Raw genomic sequence first — 21,668 nt, forward strand, 5'->3', positions numbered from 1 at the left:
CTGGACTTTAACCTTCAACCTTTCAGTTCTTCTAACTAGCCTTCATGAACCTTTCATCCACAAACACATTTGAATGTCTCTGGAATCTATCCCAATCTTCATAAACAGAAGGCAAGGTGATGGCTGCACCACAAATTTCGAAGACTCATATAAAGCAAAACAAAAAACAAAACCCGCTCAGTCGTGTCCGACTCTCTGCGACCCCATGGACTGTAGCCTACCAGGCTCCTCAGTCCATGGGATTTTCCAGGTAGGAGTACTGGAGTGGGTTGCCATTCCCTTCTCCAGGGGATCTTCCCGACCCAGGGATCGAACCTGGATCTCCAGCATTGTAGGCAGACGCTTTACCGTCTGAGCTACCAGGGAAGCCCTATAAAGCAAAGGGACCTAAATTATTGTTTGCAGGCAGTCACCTGGTGATTAGGGCAGCAATTCGCTGAAAAGAACAAAAGATGACTGAGTAGAAGTCTCCCCTGACCCCAAAATCCAGAACCACAGGTAATCCAACAAACAGCCTCCTCCGCCAGGCAAGAAACGAGGTTCAGTTCAGTCGCTCAGTCGTGTCCGACTCTTTGCGACCCCATGAACCGCAGCACGCCAGGCCATCACCAACTCCCGGAGTCCACCCAAACCCATGTCCATTGAGTCGGTGATGCCATCCAACCGTCTCATCCTCTGTCGTCCCCTTCTCCAACCACAGGTAATCCAACAGCCTCCGCCAGGCAAGAAACGAGGTACACAGGCACCAATCCACGTCCACACCAACGCGCTTCGCCAGGAAAGTCGCGCCTAACTGCCAATCAGCGGCGACGCTGGACGTAGACGTGACGCTGTGACATCATAGCAAGATGGCTGCTCCCTGAAGGCTTTCTCTCCGAAGTGTTTTCCCCTCGCTCGTATCAGGATCCGAGTTACAGACTTGCGTTTCTCCAGCAATGTTCTGTATCCGAGGCTGTGGCCGCCGGGTCGCGGCTTCGCTCACCAAACAGCACCTTGCGTCGGTCCGGTTCGGCGGTGACAGCGCGGCGCCCTGGACGCCGCACTTCGACGTAGTGGTCATCGGCGGAGGACACGCAGGGACCGAAGCCGCCGCAGCAGCAGCTCGGTGCGGCTCCCGGACTCTGCTGCTCACGCACCGAGTGGACACCATCGGTGAGTGGCGCGGTGTGAGGCTTGCAGAGAGACGCACGCTGCCAGGGTCCTCCTCCCCTTCCCAGTACCTTTTCCTCCCGTTACTCTGGTGAGAATCCTACCGAATATTGTTTTAGCCTGATGTGTGTTTCGCAGATCAGGCGGGACCGGGCCAGAACTCTGGTCTCGGCTATTCTGTGGACCACGAATTGTGCTGCTGTTGACAGAGGTAATTAGTTGGAGGAGGACTGGGGGAGAGGTACGTTAAGAAAAGAACAAACTTTTAAGAACACTGGTGATACTTTATTTCAATGTTGTCTTTTGCCCTTTACTAGCTTGTTGCCTCGGTTAAAGAGTGAATCAACGTTATTAGTACTCGTTTATTAAATACCCATTGTGTTTTTCTCGAGATTTTTGTGAAACCCTTTTGAAGAACGAGGCTACTTTTTAAATTGTATTTTATATTCATACTGAATGTTTATTCCCCAGTTTTGTGGTTAGGACCCGACTGTGCTTTTTGGCACTTCACAAGCAGTGGCTGGACGGCCATAATTTAAAGCAAGACCCCTCTCTGGCATCATCATAGATGCCAGCTAGGGCCAGCTAGGACACTATCTCGGAGAAGGCAGTGGCACCCCACTCCAGTACTCCTGCCTGGGAAATCCCATGGGCGGAGGAGCCTGGTAGGCTGCAGTCCATGGGGTCGCGAAGAGTCGGACACGACTGAGCGACTTCACTTTCACTTTTCACTTTCATGCATTGGAGAAGGAAATGGCAACCCACTCCAGTGTTCTTGCCTGGAGAATCCTAGGGACGGGGGACCTGGTGGGCTGCTGTCTATGGGGTCGCACAGAGTTGGACACGACTGAAGTGACTTAGCAGCAGCAACAGCAGGACACTGTCTTGTAAATTATGCATGCCTGTGTCTTTCCTTGTGCATTTTGCTTACGAGGGAACAGTAATTGAAATGTTAACTATGCTTTCTGTACTGAAATACTGTTTAGAAATAACCATTCAGTTTATAACTGTGGAGAAATATATACTTTTGTTAACAGCGATTCTTTTGGATAGAGGCTATGTGATTACCCAAGTAAAAAGCAGGTACTGCATTTCAATAATAATAATTTTAAAAGTTGAATGAACAAAAATTATTACTGAAATAAGATGATCAGATAATAGTATAAGTGGTGTAGTTTTGTCAAGGATAAAGGAATTGCCATCAAAACCTGTATTTATATTTTTATACCAATACAATGTGACCTAAGTTTTCTTTTTAAATAAATGGATATCAGAGATATTTAATAACTCTTATAAATGAGCTTAATGAATGACAGTTCTATCTTAAAATCAAAGTCTCATTTTTTTAAGGTACTTTGATGTTGTGGAGTATGAAGTATTTCTGCTTGTTCTCAGAAAGATAGTTTTGACTTAGAAGGTTAAACTTCCATAGGAATACAGAATGCAGGAATTGTCCTGTATCAGTTCTGTCATATCATCTGCCATAATAAAGTCAGAGGTAGAAAATTTTTTATTTTATTAATAACCTGGGAAATAATACTTTTTGACAAACTTGTTTGCCATTCATGATGAAAGAGAAGTCTTTTAACACCAAACCACTCACTGGCAAGTAGGAACAGGATTACTTTAGATCAATAAAGATTTATCCCTAAACTAAGTTTAGGTCACACTCCCCAAGCACAAAGCCTCATCAGGAAGAGTATTTACCTAAATAAACAGTGGTTCTATATCAAAGGAAGGAGGAAAATAATCTACGCAGCTGTCATCCCTGTTTTTACTGTAGGAACACTGAGATACAGAATATTAGACAACTTGCCAAGATCACATAGAGCTTATAAGTGGTAAATATAGGAACTGAACCAGAACTCTACCTTGCTACTAACCCATGCTCATAATGACAGCACTATTCAGCCTCCCTCTGGAGACCATGAAAACTTTTGGAGGCCTAAATGCTGGTCACAGGATCAGCAGATGTCCTTTATGGAAGACATAATTAATTATAACTGTGAACCAGTACAAAGAAATTTCTTAAATTATGCTTGATTTAGGAAGGTTTCATGAGGTAAAGTTTTCAAAATCACATTGTAAAGGAAGAGGCAGCGTAATGAAATGCTAAAAATATGTACAAGAGAAAGATTCAAAAGAAACGTCCAGCAATGGTTTGTCTTCCAAGATGCCCCGAATAACTCTTGCGTCCCACTGGGACTTCAGCAGTTTTAGTGTTTGCATCAAGTTTTTTATTTTTAATCACCTGATTCTAGTCACTTGTACAGACATTTCCCTATCAAGCACGCACTATGTGCAAGATGCTCATATATTTATTTTGTTTATGTCTGTTCTCTTTAGGTCAGATGTCCTGTAATCCTTCCTTTGGTGGCATTGGAAAGGGGCATTTAATGAGGGAAGTCGATGCCTTGGATGGCCTGTGTTCTCGAATCTGTGACCAGTCTGGTATACATTACAAAGTATTAAACCGGCGCAAGGGACCAGCTGTTTGGGGTCTGAGAGCTCAAATTGATAGGAAGCTTTATAAGCAGAACATGCAGGTAAGATCAGGGCATGAAAACAGGAAGGATTGTAGTGATTATTTAACATGCAAGTTATTTTTAACAAGTTATTTTCAACTTGCATTTTCTTTTGATAGAAAGAAATCCTCAATACACCGCTGCTTACTGTTCAGGAGGGAGCTGTAGAAGATCTCATCCTTACAGAACCAGAGCCTGAGCACACTGGGAAATACCGTGTCAGTGGCGTTGTTTTGGGTATGTACTGCTTATGGATAATAATAACAGTATCAAACTCCATGTGAAAATTTTATCCTGAGTAGCGTATGGAGATGTTTTGCTTATTCTAGGAAATTGTGTTTTCTGTTCAAGTATGAGGGAAACTGTATAGAAAAAAATCCTATTCCTCATTTCATTTTCACCATGAAATTCACATTCTGTACCATCTTATTTTGGGACTCTATAGCCTGCATAATTGTGTATTTTCCTCTTGGTATTTCTGTGATAATTTTTATTTTTCTTAGTTCTGACTTTAAACATTTTAAATTTATATTTTACAAGATTATTTATGTTTTTATTTGAGTTACATGTTAATTTTTAAAATAAAATTGCACATGAACATATTTTTTACAGAAGAATGGAAAAGCAGTTTATCTCTGTTTTCTCCCTTTAAAGACTTAACCACTTCAGCTTTTTTAGCCTTCACTGCAAACACTAATTGAGAGATTTATGTGTGCATAGTTATTTTATGGCTTGACTGACTCTGTACAGTCTAATAATTAGGGATTGAACTGGCTTTTTTGTTGAGGAATTCCCAAACATCTACATCTGTTAGTCCTAAGGAGAAGAATCAGTCTTCTGCCAGAGGACTGGACTGTTAGCTTTCTAGGAACACAGTAGTAGAAGGGGCTGCACTGGAGAAATTTATCCTTTTTTTTTTTAATTAGAGGATAATTGCTTTACAATGTTTTATTGGTTTCTGCCATATAACATCTCAAATCAGCCATAAAAATTTCATCATTTAAAATACACTTATTAACTTGTTTTCCCTGTTTAAATTTTATTGTAGACTTATTTTTTAGAATGGGATATACATATTAATTTTTTTACTTAGAAAAAATTGAGTGTATTTGTCTTACACAGTAAGAAGGACATGGGTAGACAATCCACATGAAAGTCCTAGCCATGTCACCAGACACCCGTGCCCCTTCCATTGTCCTGCTCTATCACCTGTGGCTGTAGCTTTCATTCCAGTGTTCACAAGACCAAAGTCACATATCCAGGTATCCATTATCATATCAGAAAGAAAAGGAAAAAGAGGGAAGGCTAAAGACCAAACAAAAACAGAGCAAACAAGGTGCCTTTCCTTTCAAAAAGGATTTCCACCTTCCTATTAATAGAAGTCTAGCCCAGCATCTTCTTGAAGTCCATTGACCAAAACTGCATCCTAATGGCCTTCTATGGCCTCACATTGGTGTGAAAAGATAAATATTTTTGATTGGTATATTTCACCCAAGGAAAATTAGAGTTATTAGTCAAGAAAGTGTGTCAGTTAGATAAGGAATTACTTATATCGAGAGTGCTATTGTGACATAAATACATCACCTATAATTTACATCCCACATAGACACTGAACATATCTGGTGTTACAAGTAAAAACAATAATCAAATACTGTGGTAGCCATACAATGCAGCAGTCCCACTACTAGGCATATACCCTGACAAAATTTCATAATTCAAAAAGACACACGTACCCCAGTGTTCATTGCAGCACTGTTTACAATAGCCAGGACACGGAAGCATCCTAGATGTCCATCGACAGATGAATGGAGAAAAAGACTGTGGTACATATACACAATGGAATATTACTCAGCCATAAAAGGAATGAATTTGAGTTGGTTCTAATGAGGTGGATGAACCTAGAGCCTGTTAAACGAGAAAAACAAATATCGTATATTAACGCATACATGTGGAATATAGAAAAATGATACTGATGGACCTGTTTGCAGGGCAGCAATAGAGACACAGACATAGAGAAGAGACTTGTGGACCCAGTGGGGGAAGAAGAGGGTGGGACGAATTGAGAGAGTAGCGTTAAAACGTACAAAAACCAATACAGTATTGTAAAGTAAAGTAAAATTAAAAATAAATAAATCCAAAATGAAAAAAAAAAAAACGTATACAAAACCATGTGTAGAATAGATAGCAAGTGGGAAGTTGCTGTATAGTACGGGGAGCTCAATCCAAGGCTCTGTGACAACCTGGAGGGGTGGAATCGGTGGGGAATCGGAGGGAAGGTTCAAGAGGGAGGGGACATATGTGTATGTCTGGCTGATTCATATAGTTGTTCTACGGCAGAAACCAACACAACATTGTAAAGCAGTTATCCTCTAATTAAAAGGAAAAAGGAAAGACAAAATGAAGAAAAGCAGAATGATACTGCTCAAACTTTACTGTGAGGAATTTGGTGGAATCAAAGAGTAAAAAGAAAATACATTGACTGGAGACGGTGCTTTGGAATTAGACTAGTGTTCAGACTTAGCTTTGAGTTTCAGTTTCTTCATCTACAAAATTGGGAGAGTAATGTATATTTCACCAAATGAGAAAAGTGTGACTTAATGTTGAGGCTGGCATATAGTAAGGATTTAATAGATCATAATATAATATTTAATAAATAGTTATAGTGAATTACTTAATAAATAACTGCAACATTAATAATAAAAAAACATGGTAGCTGCAGCCAGCTAATGCCTAAAAAAAAATTTTTTAAGAAAAATTGCCATTTACCACAGGCAATTAAAGCCAGGGGTCTGAAGAAATTTTCAATTTGCTCTACATTCCACCTGAATTTTTTAAATTCCATATAAGTATATTTATGATGTAGGCATATCTTTTTTATAGATTAGAAAGCCAACTTTCATAAAGTTCAAGTAGTTTCCCCAAGTCCCACAGCTAGAAAATATCACAGTCAGGAACTCAACCCAGGTATTTAAAAACTTAAATGTTCCTTTTGCGTCATCAACAGTTTAAAGGGGATGAAAGAAGGCAGAGTGAAAAGGTGGTCTGTCTCCCATCTTGTGCTCCAGGCAGCCGGTTTCCTTCCTCAGGAGCATTCCTAGGCACTGGTATGGTCTTTCTGTCTGTGATTTTATCCTTGACTTCACGCATAGGTATATATATTCCACCCACACACACAGTAGTAACATATTGTACACACCCTGCTATACTTTATTTAACCACTTAGTCTATATTTGCTTTGCTTTTTGGGAGCTATGTGTCTTTCCTACAAGTTCATGGCTTTTGTTCTGTGATTACCTTAGTAACTATGATTTTCTGTAATACACTTAATCTTCCCTTTCTTCTGTCAGCGTTTCGTGACTTCCCTATGTTGAACAGTTACTACTTTTATTTTCATTTCCCTTTCCCTCTGCCTCCTTTCCTCTCCAGACTGATGATTATATTGTTTTTATTAGGGTAGCCCTTTATCCTTTTTAATTATTTTTACTTGTTATTTAAATTAGTGTCTTCAAATGCTATTTCTTGGACCCTGTCTATATTTTATGGGCCCAACAATACAATTTTTAATTAACTTTTTTTACTGAAGTGTAGTTGATTTACAGTGTTTCAGATGTACAGTGAAGTGATATATATATTCTTTTTCAGTCTTCTCGATTATAGCTTATTAATAATCAGTTTTTTATAGCTTATTAATAATCAGTTTTTTATTGTAGTAAAATGTATATAGCATAAAGTTTGCCACTGTAGCCATTTCTAAATATACAGTTCCATGCCATCAAGTACCCCCACAATGTTGTGCAGCTGTCACCATTCTCCATTTCTAGAACTTCTGAAATTTAGTTGAAATACTGTACCCATTAACAGTAACTCTCTATTAGCCAAAGAATTAACCTACATTTTCTTGTATGGTAGATCCATCTATAGACAAACCTTTATATGTGAATTTCAGCTCTTTCTCATCTTCAACCCCCAGCTACATTCCCACAGTTCTCACACTCAGTCCTCCCGTTTCTGCACTGCTGCAGGGCAGAGTACTTCACTGTCATCTGTATGTTGTCTTCAGGTTCTTGAGTTATAGTGTTCTCCCCTCTGCTCAGTCAGTTATCACTCTTCCAACCACTTCAAAAAAAATTTATTTTATGTTAGAGTATAGTTGATTTACAATATTGTGTTAGTTTCAGGTATACAGCAAAACGATTCAGTTAAACGTATATAATGTATATTATCCATTCTTTTTTCAGGTTATTTTCCACTGTAGGTTATTATAGAATATTGAGTAGAGTTCCTTGTGTTACACAGTAGGTCCTTGTTGACTATTTTATTTATTGTGGTGTGTATATGTTAATCCCAAATTCCTAATTTATCTATCCCCCCAACCACTTTCTATCTTTCAAAAATATTTGAAATTTTTTATCTTTTGACAAGTTCTTTCCCATTCTTGTGGTTCTTGTGGTTTCATATCTTTTTTGCTCCTTTATTTTCTTTCGGAATTTTAAGAAGGAGAAGAAATGATGTGAGGTGGGATCTGTTAAATTTAACTAGAAGTCTAAATTTAATTAATTTAAAAAATTAACTGAGACCAGCTATTCAGTGCTGACAAGACTTTGGGAACATGTGTATCTGTGATAATACATTATGCTCTCCATCTCAGCTTTTTTGGATTCTTCAGATTGGTAACATATAGCCTTCTTACTGATTTAAAATCTTTTTCAGGTTTGTAAAGACAAATTTTTCTGTAGTTCTCTTACAAAAGCGTAACATTCTAATTTGATCCATGGTGACAATTAGAGCATGAGTTTTGTTCTCTTTCCTGTCCTTTAGCGGATGGAAGTACAGTGTATGCAGAGAGTGTGGTTCTGACTACTGGGACGTTTCTGAGAGGCATGATTGTAATCGGCTTGGAGATGCATCCAGCAGGACGTTTAGGGGATCAGCCTTCCATAGGGTTGGCTCAGACTCTGGAGAAGTTGGGGTTTGTGGTGGGAAGATTGAAGACTGGAACTCCGCCCCGAATTGCCAAAGAATCCGTTAATTTCAGCATTCTAAACAAGCAGACACCAGATAATCCATCCATACCATTCAGCTTTATCAATCAGACAGTGTGGATTAAGGTGAGATAATTTATGAAAATGTGGCTTTAAACAGGGAATATAGACTTTTTTTTGTATTCATTTTTCATCACTATTAATTAGGGCACAAAAATGTGTTCTTTAGAAGGATTAGCTGATTTGGCTACTTCGGTATTTCCTCATAAATTTTTTTTTTTTTTAATTGGAGGCTAATTACTTTACAGTACTGTGGTGGTTTTTGCCATACATTCACATGAATCAGCCATGGGTGTACATGTGTTCCCCATTCTGACCCTCCCTCCACCTCCCTCCCCAAATCCCATAAATTCTTAAATTTCATTGCTTTGATAACTTTACCTTATTAAATTTTTTGAAATAATTTCAGAAAAGTTGTAGGACTGTTACTTGCCCTCTCCATATATATAGACATAGATACATATATTTAACATAGAGAACAGTAACATACACATTTATTTTTATTCTTTTTTCTTTTCCCAAAACATTTAAGAGTAAGTTGCAGAGATCATGACCCTTTACCTCTAAATACCTCAGTCTGCATCTCAGCTAAGCCAAAGACATCCTCATATAACTTCAATGCAGTGATGAAATTTGGGGAATTTAACATTGACAGTGCTGTTATCGAAAATAAAATTCATAGAGTTTTCTGACCACCCCAATAAATTTTTTTGTCCCAACGTTCTTTTTCCAACCTAGCATCATATATTCCATTTAATTGTCATTTCTTTTTAATCTGGAATAGTTCTTCAGTCTTAATAGTACTGATACTTTTGAAGATATAGGCTACTTTTACCTGTTCTTGTAATTTAAGAAAAAAACAAGCTCTATATTGTGTGTTTAGAATTAAGGGCTAGTAGTTGACAGTCCTAATTTTGGGTGAGTGTTACCCTGATGAGTGGCTATTTATTTATTTATCTAGCCATGCTGCACAGCTTGTGCGAACTTAGTTCCCTGACCAGGGATTGAATCCATGCCTCCTACAGTGAAAGTGTGGAGTCCTAACCACTAAGCGATCAGGGAATTCCCTCTTTTGACATTCTTATCTTTCCTCAACACTTTGTCTTACTGAGTTTTAAAGTAAGTCCCAGACATCATTTCATCCAGAAATACCTTGGTACATGTCTTTAACAAATAAGGATTTTGTAAAAATCAACCATAATACTATTAGTGCACATAGCAAAACATAATTTCTTAATATCATCTGATACTCAGTGCTCAATTTTCCCTAGTATTAAATATATATATAATTGAAGTATAGTTGAACTACAATGTTCCAAGTGCATTCCTAGTATTTTATAGTTGTTTTATTTGAACCAAGAACCGAATGAGGTTCATACATTACATATCTTATAATCCTCTCTTTTTTACATCTGTGTGCTGTGCTGTGCTTAGTCGCTCGGTTATGTCTAACTCTTTGCAGCCCCATGGACTGTAGCCTGCCAAGCTCCTCTGTCCATGGGGCTTCTCCTGGCAAGAATACTGGAGTGGGTTTTCCATGCCCTCCTCCAGATTTTCCCGACCCAGGAATCGAACCAGGGTCTCCTGCACTGCAGGTGGATTCTTTATTACCTGAGCTACCAGGGGAGCCTCTTTTACATCTACATGGGGAAGAAACTCAGACATTTCTGGAATTTCCTACATTCTAGATTTGTAGATTTGTCTGATTTCACTGCTCTGGTGCCTTAAACATGTTCCTACATCATCAATATTTCTTGTGAACTGTTGATCTGGAGGCTTATGTAAATTTAGGTTCATCTTTTGGGTTGTTTTTAACAAGCATATTTCACCATTAGTATTTGGCTTTGTGCATAGATTTGATGTCTGTACAAGTAAGTTTATATCATGTATGGAATTCATTTGAATTAGAGGCAAACTAACAGAGAAGTGAAACAGTGTTGTGACGAGTTCCCATGTTTTAGCCAGAAGATCAGCTGCCATGTTACTTGACTCACACTAACCCTCGAGTGGATGAGATTGTCCTTGAGAACCTTCACCTTAACTGTCACGTTAAGGAAACTACAAGAGGACCCCGGTAAGGACAAAATACCAGTGCTTAATTGCAGTAAGGAATAATGTCAACCCTCTTTTATTTGTTTCATTACATTTTTAAATTCCAATGTCCTATTCTAGATACTGTCCCTCCATTGAATCAAAGGTCTTGCGTTTTCCAAACCGTGTACATCAAGTTTGGTTGGAACCTGAAGGAATGGATTCTGACCTCATCTACCCCCAAGGGTTATCTGTGACACTGCCAGCTGAATTACAGGAGAAAATGATCACATGCATCAGAGGCCTGGAGAATGCTAAAATGATTCAGCCAGGTAAAGAGACTCCCAGCTGCCCTTTGGTCTGAGCTCATCGTTGCTTAGCAGACAGCGGAAAATTGAAGCTACAGTCATGGTGCTTAGAGCCCCAGAAGACAAAACCCAGCATCTGCACGTTTGTTAATAAAATAGTCTTCACATTTGAAGAGCATTTAATGATAATCTTTGCATCTCCACCTTGAGGCAAACCCAGCCGTTTTTGCTTTTTGTACCATCTGTTCTTTGGCCAGGTTACGGTGTTCAGTATGATTACATGGACCCCCGGCAGATCTCTCCTTCTCTCGAGACTCATTTGGTGCAGCGGCTGTTCTTTGCTGGACAGATAAATGGCACTACTGGTTACGAGGAAGCTGCAGCTCAAGTAAGAAGTGGTTCAAATGTTACTATAAACAGAAAAGGACTATTTAACTGGTGTTCCTCCTCTTGACATCTGTCATGATTGCTATATAGAGCTTAGATACAACTCGTAACTGTAATAGAAAACTGACTTCTATTTCAGGACATATGGGGGTGGCTTCTGTATACAACAGGATTTTTAAAACACTGTGTCTTTGTTACTCTTTTCTGAGCTCCTAGATCCAGTTGCATATTTTGATTAGATTTTTGTATTGCTTCTGAAATTTAAAAAAAGAAAATTTAGTTCTTTTAACCTAACCTAACTTTATTGAAAATTACCCTGTTGTTACTCCTTTTTAAACAGAAAGTTATGTTATTTTTAGTTGGAAGTGGGAAAAGGCTAAAAAAGTCTTACAAGTGGATTGTTTTTTTTTTAAAGATTAGCCACCTGGTTTATCAAGAATATTAGATATTTTTGAAAACAATGAATTATAGCATTCTAAAGTGGTATATTACCCATATTCTGTTGGTAAATGTGAACCACATTTTCTGTCTCTGTTGTGTCCCTTCTGGGCAGGCCTGCTTCCTTACTGCCTGAACCATTTTTTCCAGGTAGTGTCTGAATAGGATAGCTCTTGGTTCAGTTCATAATGGCCTTTTAAACATTTCAGTCCTCTTGTAGGGCGTGATAGCTGGAATCAATGCAAGTCTTCGGGTCAGACACAAGCCTGCTTTTGTCATTAGCCGAACAGAAGGTTACATAGGAGTCTTGATTGATGACCTCACCACACTGGGCACCAACGAACCATACCGCATGTTTACCAGCCGAGCCGAGTTCCGTTTGTCACTGCGTCCTGATAACGCCGACAGCAGGCTCACATTCCGAGGTAACTTACACTGAGTCCTGCAACCAGACTTTCTCTCCTTTAAGACCTCTTTCATTATAATCTCCCCCTCCCCCTTCTAGGGTACAAGGAAGCTGGTTGTGTGTCCCAACAACGATATGAAAGAGCTTCTTGGATGAAGTCTTCTTTAGAAGAAGGCATTTCTATGCTAAAATCCATTGAGTTTTTAAGTACTAAATGGAAAAACTTAATTCCAGAGTCTTCTATAAGTAGTGGTAAAAGTCTGCCTCTCAGGTATGCATTTTTTGTATAAACTTTCTTTTTATAGAAAAATGGAGTCATCTCAGATCCTACCTATAGATTCTCTAGCTACACATTTTAAATGAATGCAGCTCTTATGTTTGCTTCTTTTCAAAATTCTTTAGAGATAATTTAATCTCCTTACTCACAAATGACAATATACATGATTCTAAATTATTTTTTATTTTATTTCTCTGTGGTTCCCATTGAGTTCTGCCTTTCCTAAGATCTAGAGGGCATAAACCAAGAAATAGCATAATCTGCTTCCTTTTTTAGGCATTGAACAATTGGAATGGTCTCATCTTGCCTGTGAACAATAGCAGGGAAACTGATGAAGCAGTGTTACCAATTCTTGAAGAGTCCCTTGCTACATTTTAGGAGTATTTTTGTCCTTGTTTTTACCATTCTGGTTGTATGGACTCTAAAGGACATTAATAGAGAGCTTTTATGATTCAGAGATGCATTTCTGAAAACCTCATGTAATTCAGAATTTACATCAGTCACCACTGATTTTTCCCATTTAAAAAATGTAAGCTAATGCGGAGAGGGGGATTGGAGGGTGGGTTTAGAAGGTATAAATCTACAATCATTGTGTCTTAGAAGCACACATGCTGACTTGATCTTGCTGCTGTGTCTCCGGTATGTTTTTTGTTGATAGTTTTCTTTTTCTCAGTCCTTGTTTTGCTTGTGAGGAAATTTGTAGACTTAATGGTATATTCATTTTAATGCCACTTTTTATCATCCCCAATCTCTCTAACTGCTTTCTTTTTAACTAACAGCCAGGCATAACATGTCTTTGACTTCCATCTCATCACAGTGTTTTTTGTTTACAGTTTGTGTTCCCAAATTTTCATTTTCATGAGAATTTCGCAAAGCACTGGCACCACTGATAGAGGATAGTAAGCAGGTTTTTAATTATAGTAACAGTAAATAATCAGCTTCCCAGGTGGCGCTGGTGGTACAGAACCCACCTGCCAATGCAGGAAAACTAAGAGATGTGGGTTCAATCCCTAGGTCAGGATCCCCTGGAGAAGGACATGGCAACCCATTTCAGTATTCTTGCCTGGAGAATCCCATGGATAGAGGAGCCTGGCAGGCTACAGTCCATAGGATAGTAAAGAATCAGACATGACTAAAGTGACTTAGCAACAATTAATAAAGAATCTGCATGGTTGTCACCTAAACCAGGGGGTCTCATTCACAGGAAAGACAGCTTGGTTCACAGATAAGGGTGGCAGATTTATTTGTTTACCAGTTAAGTGGTACTGGGAGATGGTAGTAGTATAAGCACAGTTTTGTATTTCACTCTGTTGTCCAGCTATTTGTTTAAATTTAGGAGAGTTTATTATTATTTCAAACTTTGCAGAAGAATTTATAGCATTATGCTTAACATAGATCAAATATTGCACTATGTTAGATTTTATATAATTAGAATTTGCATTCGATGTGACTCATGTGGATTGAGGTCATAGTGAGAGCAAGGGAAGTGATTGTTTTCAACACTGTTTAGAATGCTAATTGATGAATAAAAATACGAAAAAGGAGGGAGCTGTCAGTTTTATATTTTTACCTAATCCCAAGAGTACCCATTTTGTTAAGGTAACCTTTTTTTAAACAGTAATTTGACCAAATGCTTTTCTTGTTAATTCAGGTGTCTTTCCTTTCAGAAGGAAACAGGGGCCTCATCCTCCTGTTTGATTTTGGTAGAATATCTATAATCTAGTGTTGAGCCTCCCTGAAAGAACTCACTTGATCAATTCCTAGACATATAAAGCTAGAAAGACAGAAAATTGGTCCAAGGACATGTATTGTGTCTGCCGCACACATAGCAAGCTGTGCGCCAGGCACTGAGAAGTGGGACTAGACTTTGAGCTACCGTTTTGACAGAAGAGATCCACAGAGCATGCGCGCACACATTTCCTGTCAGGATCGTAGGGAGACCCACTGATGCGTCAGGTAGTGCAGAAACTGTCTCTTGTGTTCTGCGGAAGTGTGCTAACATGTCCTTCAGTGGCAGCCCTCTGTACTCCGACACTTAGGCTTCATTCAAAGCTGGTCTTGAAGTTTGGACCTGCAAATAGTTCCAAGCCTTCTAAACAAATTGCTTAAAAGCCTTTTAAAAGATGTATTTATTTTGGCTGCTCTGGGTCTTCACTGCTGCCTGTGGGCTTTCTCTAGTTGCAGCAAGCGGGAGCTGCTCTTCACTGCGGAACTGGGGCTTCTCATTGCAGCAGCTTCTCCTGTCGACGAGCACAGGCTTCAGTAGTCACAGCTGGTAGGCTCCAGAGTGCTGGGTCAGTAGTTGTGGCACACGGGCTTAGTTGCCCCATGGCCTGTGGGATCTTCCCAAACCAGGGATCAAACCCACGTCCCCTACATTAGCAGGCAGATTCTTAACTTCAACACTGGACCACCAGGGAACCCTAAAACCTTCTTAAAAGTTAAATGGTCATAGGCTTTTCTTTGAGGTCACCATTCTCTAAGATTGCTCTCTTTTTGGTTAGTCATTAGGAGGTATTTTCCTGCATGTTCTATAATTTTTTTATTTTATTTTTGGCCACCCTGGGTTTTCGTTGCTACATGCAGGCTTCCTCTAGTTGTGACTGGTGCGGGCTGCTCTCAGGTTGCAGAGCGTGGGCTTCATGTTGTGATGGCTTCTCATGTCTCAGAGCACCAGTTCCAAGGCGAGTGAGCTCTGTAGTTCTGGCACACAGGCTCAGTTGCCCCATAGCATGTGCGATCTCCCCACACCAGGGATTGAACCCATGTTCCCTGCATTAGCAGGCGATTCCTAACCACTGAGCCACCAGGGAAGTCTTGTTCTATAACTTCTGAAAGGACAACCCCTTTTGGAGTTTAGGGTTATTTGGTTTCATTGTATCAATAGCTTATCTGATGAGACTTCTGAAATTAATTGACATAATTCATCTTGTGGAGCACAACAAAGTTGACAGCTCCTTGTGCAAAGAGGTGTCTGGCCTTTCCTAGACTGAGATGAGACAGGCCTCTGCAGAGAGTGTGACACAAGACTGTGGTGATAGAATGAGCTGCAAAAAAAGAAACACATCTGGGAGGCCTGAAGGGACTTGGGACCCTGGGATGGGCAGATTTGACTTTCTTTTGACTTGATAAATTAATTGGTTTAATTGATTTTGGGTGGACAGAGTTGATCAAAAAAGCAATCTATTGAAAGAGGGAAAGGGCAAAGTAAATAAAAATAAAATTAAGGCAGTAAGTGTAGTGTATGGAAAGTGTACAGATCAGTGAAACCTTGTGAGAACCAAGCAAAATGAGAAGGAAACTGCAGGATATTTTCCAGTCTTGGAACAAGCAGGAGATCTCCTTTAGTTGGTTCTGAGCATGCGTGTAGAAGGATGACGCATTCACAGGCCGTGGGCTTAACGTGACTTAGATGTAAATTCTTAGGGAGTTTAATCACACCCTTGTTTTCAGAGGATATTCTGTCCTAATAGGAAAGCTCCAGAGGACACATGGATTGTTGCAGTACCACTTTACCAACTGCTTACCCATCTTGATAAAGGAAAGGAGTTGAGAATCACATGCTCTCTTTCAAAAAATTGCAGAGGAAGGAACACTTCCAAACTCATTCTGTGAAGCCACCATCACCCAGATAACAAATGCAGACAACGACATCACAAAAAAAGAAAATTACCGGCCAATATTACGATAACCATAGATGCAAAAATCAACAAAATTCTAACAGAATTCAGCAACACATTAAAAAGATACACCATGATCAAGTCGGGTTTATCTGAGGGATGCAAGGATTCTTCAATATACGCAAATCAGTCAGTGTGATACACCATATCGACAAATTGAAAGATAAACATCATATGATAATCTCAGTAGATGCAGAAACGCTTTCGACAGAATTCAGCCTGAGAATCACATGCTGATCTTCTGGAGGTCTCGCTGTGTCGCAGATGCTGCTGTGTTTGCTCAGTATACTTGGGGAAATTTAGAAATATATTGATATTATTTATTCTGAGATTTGGTATTACTTTCAAGGAATTTTGTTCTTAATCTGCCTGATATAATATGGACCCTTGTGTTAATGAAACTTTTCTGTGTTTGTAGAGCTCTTGATGTTCTGAAGTATGAGGAAGTTGACATGGAGTTGTTGGCCAGGGCTGTTCCAGAGCCCTTGAAGAAGTACACCCAATGTAGAGAGCTGGCCGAAAGACTGAAAATAGAAGGTAGAAAATTTTTTACTGAGAATGTCTGTATGCTATCTTCTTCATTTGTGCTAATAATGAACGAATTGCAGATACACAGAGAGGTCTGTGTCAAGAGGAGCCATTATTACCGTAAGACCAGCCTAACACCTACCGTCTTAGGCTCTGACCACTCAGAGTAGGTTTCCCAGGTAGCATTGTAACACATCAGAATGTGTTAGGAATGCACAATCTCAAGCTCCACCCCAGACCCACTGAGTGAGCATTTGCATTTTAACAAGATTCCCTAGGTGATCTGTGTGTATATTTCATGTTGGGAAGTGCCACTGTAGAGCTCTCCTTTTAAAAAAAAAAAAATCTTTTCTCCTTTTGAACTTTTTCTTTTAATGTTTTCTCCACTTAAATGTTCTAATAATGAGGAAAATAATGCTATCTTTGGCTTTGATGATATGTTATAATACTCTTCCATTAACAAAGACTTATTCTGTATCAGGCAAAGAAGTTCAGAGTCTGCTCCTGTATGTTCTAACATTTGGTGTGTTCTCACACTCTTAGTCAATATATTGACCATCAAAGTCACATGTGACTTTTGGAGTTGTACTGCAATTTTTAACTTTTTCTTTATAAAAAAAAATATTTCAGGACTTCCCTGGTGATTAAGACTCCATACTCCAAATGCAGGGGGCACAGGTTTGATCCTCAGTCACGGAAGATCCCGCATGCCAAAAAAAAAAAAAAAAATTCAAACAGAAATACTGATAATAGCATTAGCTTCTGCATTGTGATAGAAGATTTTCTTTTTTTTCCTCCTCTGGAAAATTGTTTGCAGAAAAAGTCAGGAACCAGAATGAGATGGGAGAGAAGGGTAGGAAAAGCACGATAAAAGGTGGACTGTTAAATAGGAAAGGCCTTCAGGCTCCTTGGGGACCGGCGAAGGTGGTAAGAATGCTGCAGTCCTTCTAGCAGTAACATTTTCTTTCAGTTCCAGAGAGGTCTGTCACCCTGCTATGCTTTGACTGCTTATATAGAATGACCCAAGTGCTACCTATCATTCTTACAAATGAACATGCCCTGGTCATTTGCTAATGTGTAAGGAGTATTGTTAACCTTATATCTCAACATCATGATCTCTCTATTGAGTAAAGGTTACTTTATTGAACATTTAGGCCGTTAGCATCTGGAAAAAGGTGATTAAACTCTGTATTTTAAACTTGGTTTGCTGTTTTACTGTGTCCAATAAATGGTCCAAAATAATTATCTTCAACTTGTTTATAGGAAACCCTGACTTCAGCCATGGAGTAGTTACTGTTTTGCCTTGTTCTTTAAGACTGGCATATATAAAGACTCTAACTAATACCCATGGCTTAAAAGAAACCACACTAGGTTAAAATATAGCATATATCAGTAGTTTTCAAATCACTACCTAGATCCTCCACTAGATAAGTTTTTTCTTTCTTTTTTTTTAATGTGGACCATTTAAAAAATCTGTTGAATTTATTACAACATTGCTTCTGTTTTATGTTTTAGTTTTTTTGGCCCTGAGGCATATGTGATCTTAGCTCCCTGACCAGGGATCAAACCTGCACCCCTTGAATTGGAACGTGAAGTCTTAATCACTGGACTGCCAGGGAAGTCCTTAGACAAATTTCTGGAAGGCAGAAATCAGTTTCAGAGTCTTCTCTGTACTATCTCTCATGTTTTGCTATACATATTTGAAAAATTAAATATATCTTTAACATATACATTATTTATATGCTGTGATCCTACAGTCTATTCCTGAGTCATAAAATTTCATTATAATTTGTCATGCTGATGTGTTATATTAATCCCTTTATGTGAATTATTTCATTTGATACTTAAAAAGTGTCGTGTAAAGGATAGCTACTAGCATTATGTCTTAATTTACAGATAGTTATAACTTGCCCAGGGTCACACAGTTGGGGAGTGGCAGAACTGGGCTTTGAACCTAGTATATCTGTCTGCAAGGCCTGTGCACCTCACAGCTCTCCTTTGTTGTCAAAAAGACCATCATAAGTCTCTGGGTCAGCCCGTAACATTTCTAGATAAGGTGCCTGAGGCCCAGAAGTATCATGATGTGTTCACTGTCAGAGGGTAATTTATCGGTGGAGCCAGGCTCAGAGCTGAGACTTTCTGGCTACCAGTCAAGTGATAGAAGCAGAAGCTTCCAGAACCTCTAGGGAAGACTTGCTTTTCTTAAACAGGACAGAATGAAGGTCTTTTATTTTTCTAAGAATGGAATGCGTTAATTACAAAATAATTGCTGAATTGTCTTTCTAACTTCACTCTGAATAAAACTTCAGTTAATTTATTTAAATTATATGTTATCATCCAAGAATATATACTTTTAACAATTATAGCTTTATTTGAAAACCGTCTTCTTGGAGAAACACCTGATCTTTAGAACTTCAAACCTATAGCCTGTTGAAGAAAGTGTTCCACCAAAATTTGCACTGAGAAAGAAAGCAATTTTTTTTTTTACTTAAAATTTTCTAGATTTTTTAAATGAGAAGGACATGGAATAAACTGCCAGACAGAATATTGTAGTTAATACACAAGATACTCCCTCTCTTTATTTTAACCTCAGTCTCCTCTTCTGCGAAAGGAAACACCTACCCCACCTGTCGTGGTACTGAGATCATATATGCAAAAGCTCTCTGTAAATTGTAAAAAGCTAGAAACATGTAGGTTGTTAATGTTATCTGAGTATCACAACATAATAAATTTTGTTCACCAGCCACTTATGAATCAGTACTGTTCCATCAGCAACAAGAAATAAAGGAAGTTCAGAGAGATGAAGCTCTCCAACTACCAAAGGACCTAGATTATTTGACTCTCAAGGATATATCTTTGTCCTATGAAGTTCGAGAGAAGCTCCATTTCAGTCGCCCACAGACGGTAAGAAAACAGGCAGTGGACAGGAACAGATCATAAAGAGCCAATGCTTTAATTTTTAAAAGCTGGATTTATAGTGGCCATATAACTAATGTTTTATGTCATCATAAAAAGTTTAACCTCTTATTTTCATATTCTCTTTATAGGACAGGTATCATTATATTTTTTATGAGAGATAAAAAAGCGTAGTCTAAATATGTATCTGGAAGTCAAGAATTGGGTTGATTATAATTATCCAACTATGTGCACGCTTGTTTATATGCATGACTTAAACTACTTTAGGTTAAAATAGAATACATGTCAGTGGTTTTCAGATCACTGCTTGGATCCCTCCAAGGAGTTCCATAGTGTTGCCTTGGGAGCCAGTAGGAGGAAGTAGAGGGCCAGAGAGGCCCCCACCCATGATCCTGCGTGTGTCTGTGTGTGGTTTGCATTTGCATGAGTACATGGGCACCACGCTGTACACATCTGTTAAAAACTTGGCAGCGTACAGTAGTGAATTTGTAATAACAAATATTGAAAGACTTGTAGGCTGTATTTATTGATTCTGAGATACATTTTTAACATCTCTGAGTTGTAGCTTAAAAATTGATGGTGTATCATAGTTTAATGGGCATTGCGTTGGGTTTTTTTAAATTTTTTTCAGTGGATCATAAAATAAAGGGGCACTTAACAAAACCATGGCCTGCAAAAAATTTTGAAAAGATTTTTTGAAAAGAGGAGTGATTTCATCAACTAATATGATATTCTTAGTCATAGTCATCATGGAAAGCAGCAGAGAGGCCTTAAGTTTTATATCTGTATCTTACTCATTTTGGGTTATGTTTTTGTGGATAGTCATAGGCTGCACTGCCCAATATGATAGCCGCTAACCAGGTGCAACCATTTACAGTAATTTAAATGAAATAAAGTTAAAAATTCAACTCCTCAGTCATATTAGCCACATTTCAGATGCTCAGTAGCTACAAAAGGCTATTGGCTGTCATACTGGACAGTTATCATATTTTTACACTGCCAGTGTTACAGAAATTTTCCATTATCACAGAAAAGTTCAATTGCATTATATTGGTCATCACAGTTCACCTCTTAACCAAAATTCTGAAATACCGAAAGCTCTTGCAAACGTTTGCTACAGAGTCATTTGGTGGCAAAACAGACGTGAACTGATATGAGGTCTTTATACCACGTGAAGTGAATAAGTCATACATTTCACTGCAAAAATATACCATAGAAATATCACTGAGGTTAGTCATAGGGTGCTGACCAGCACACTGCTAGTGATGCTAGTTTAGTTTAACAAAAAGAAAAGGTTAGGTACTTTAACATCTGTTAGTTACATCATCTTAGACAAGTCATTTTAATGTCTCTGAGTCTCGGTTTCCCGTTTTTAAAGTGAAGATATTAATTATAACCACATTTCTTTTACCTACTTTGTAAAGTTATTTTGGCAATACATTAAGATAAAGTTTTGAAAATATTTTACAAACTGTAACATACAGATCATTATCAAGAGGAAAATAAATTTGCTTATAACTGACATAGCTCATTTATGTTTCTCTTGTGGTTTTAATTCCTAGATTGGGGCTGCCAGTCGTATACCTGGAGTGACAGCTGCTGCCATCGTCAACCTGCTCAGATTTGTGAAGACCACTCAGCAAAGACAGGCAGCTATGAATAGAGTTCCCAAAATTGATCAACAGTTACGTGATACAGACAGACTTGAAGAGAGTCAGTTGTAGCTTTCTATTGATAGAAGAGTTAATCTGAACAGGAGTGTAGACAGGAGATAAGAAGTATTTATATTTAGCACCTGTTAAAATAACTTTTTAAAAAATAAATGAATAAAGTTATTTTAACAGTGCTAAATATAAATACTTCTTATCTCCTGTATACACTCTTATTAGGTTTTGTGTCATTAATTTATAAATAGGTTATAATTCTGCTTTTTTGTATATCTGAAAAAATAGTTATAAAGTCTGTTTATACTCTTTGTTTC

General features: G+C 38.5%; 1 protein-coding gene across 1 annotated transcript; it reads left to right on the forward strand.

The window, feature by feature from the left end:
• Positions 1-848: 848 nt before the first annotated feature.
• Positions 849-21,453, forward strand: MTO1 (mitochondrial tRNA translation optimization 1). Its single transcript, XM_052645820.1, has 12 exons — positions 849-1,152; positions 3,496-3,695; positions 3,794-3,911; positions 8,493-8,782; positions 10,678-10,790; positions 10,889-11,079; positions 11,313-11,443; positions 12,101-12,305; positions 12,386-12,557; positions 16,662-16,780; positions 19,515-19,675; positions 21,250-21,453. The coding sequence occupies exons 1-12, from the start codon at positions 936-938 to the stop codon at positions 21,409-21,411; spliced, it is 2,079 nt and encodes a 692-aa protein (XP_052501780.1). The 5' UTR covers positions 849-935; the 3' UTR covers positions 21,412-21,453.
• The last annotated feature ends 215 nt before the right edge of the window (positions 21,454-21,668 follow it).

The sequence above is a fragment of the Budorcas taxicolor genome, chromosome 9, assembly GCF_023091745.1.
Source record: "Budorcas taxicolor isolate Tak-1 chromosome 9, Takin1.1, whole genome shotgun sequence".
Taxonomy (NCBI): Eukaryota; Metazoa; Chordata; class Mammalia; order Artiodactyla; family Bovidae; genus Budorcas; species Budorcas taxicolor.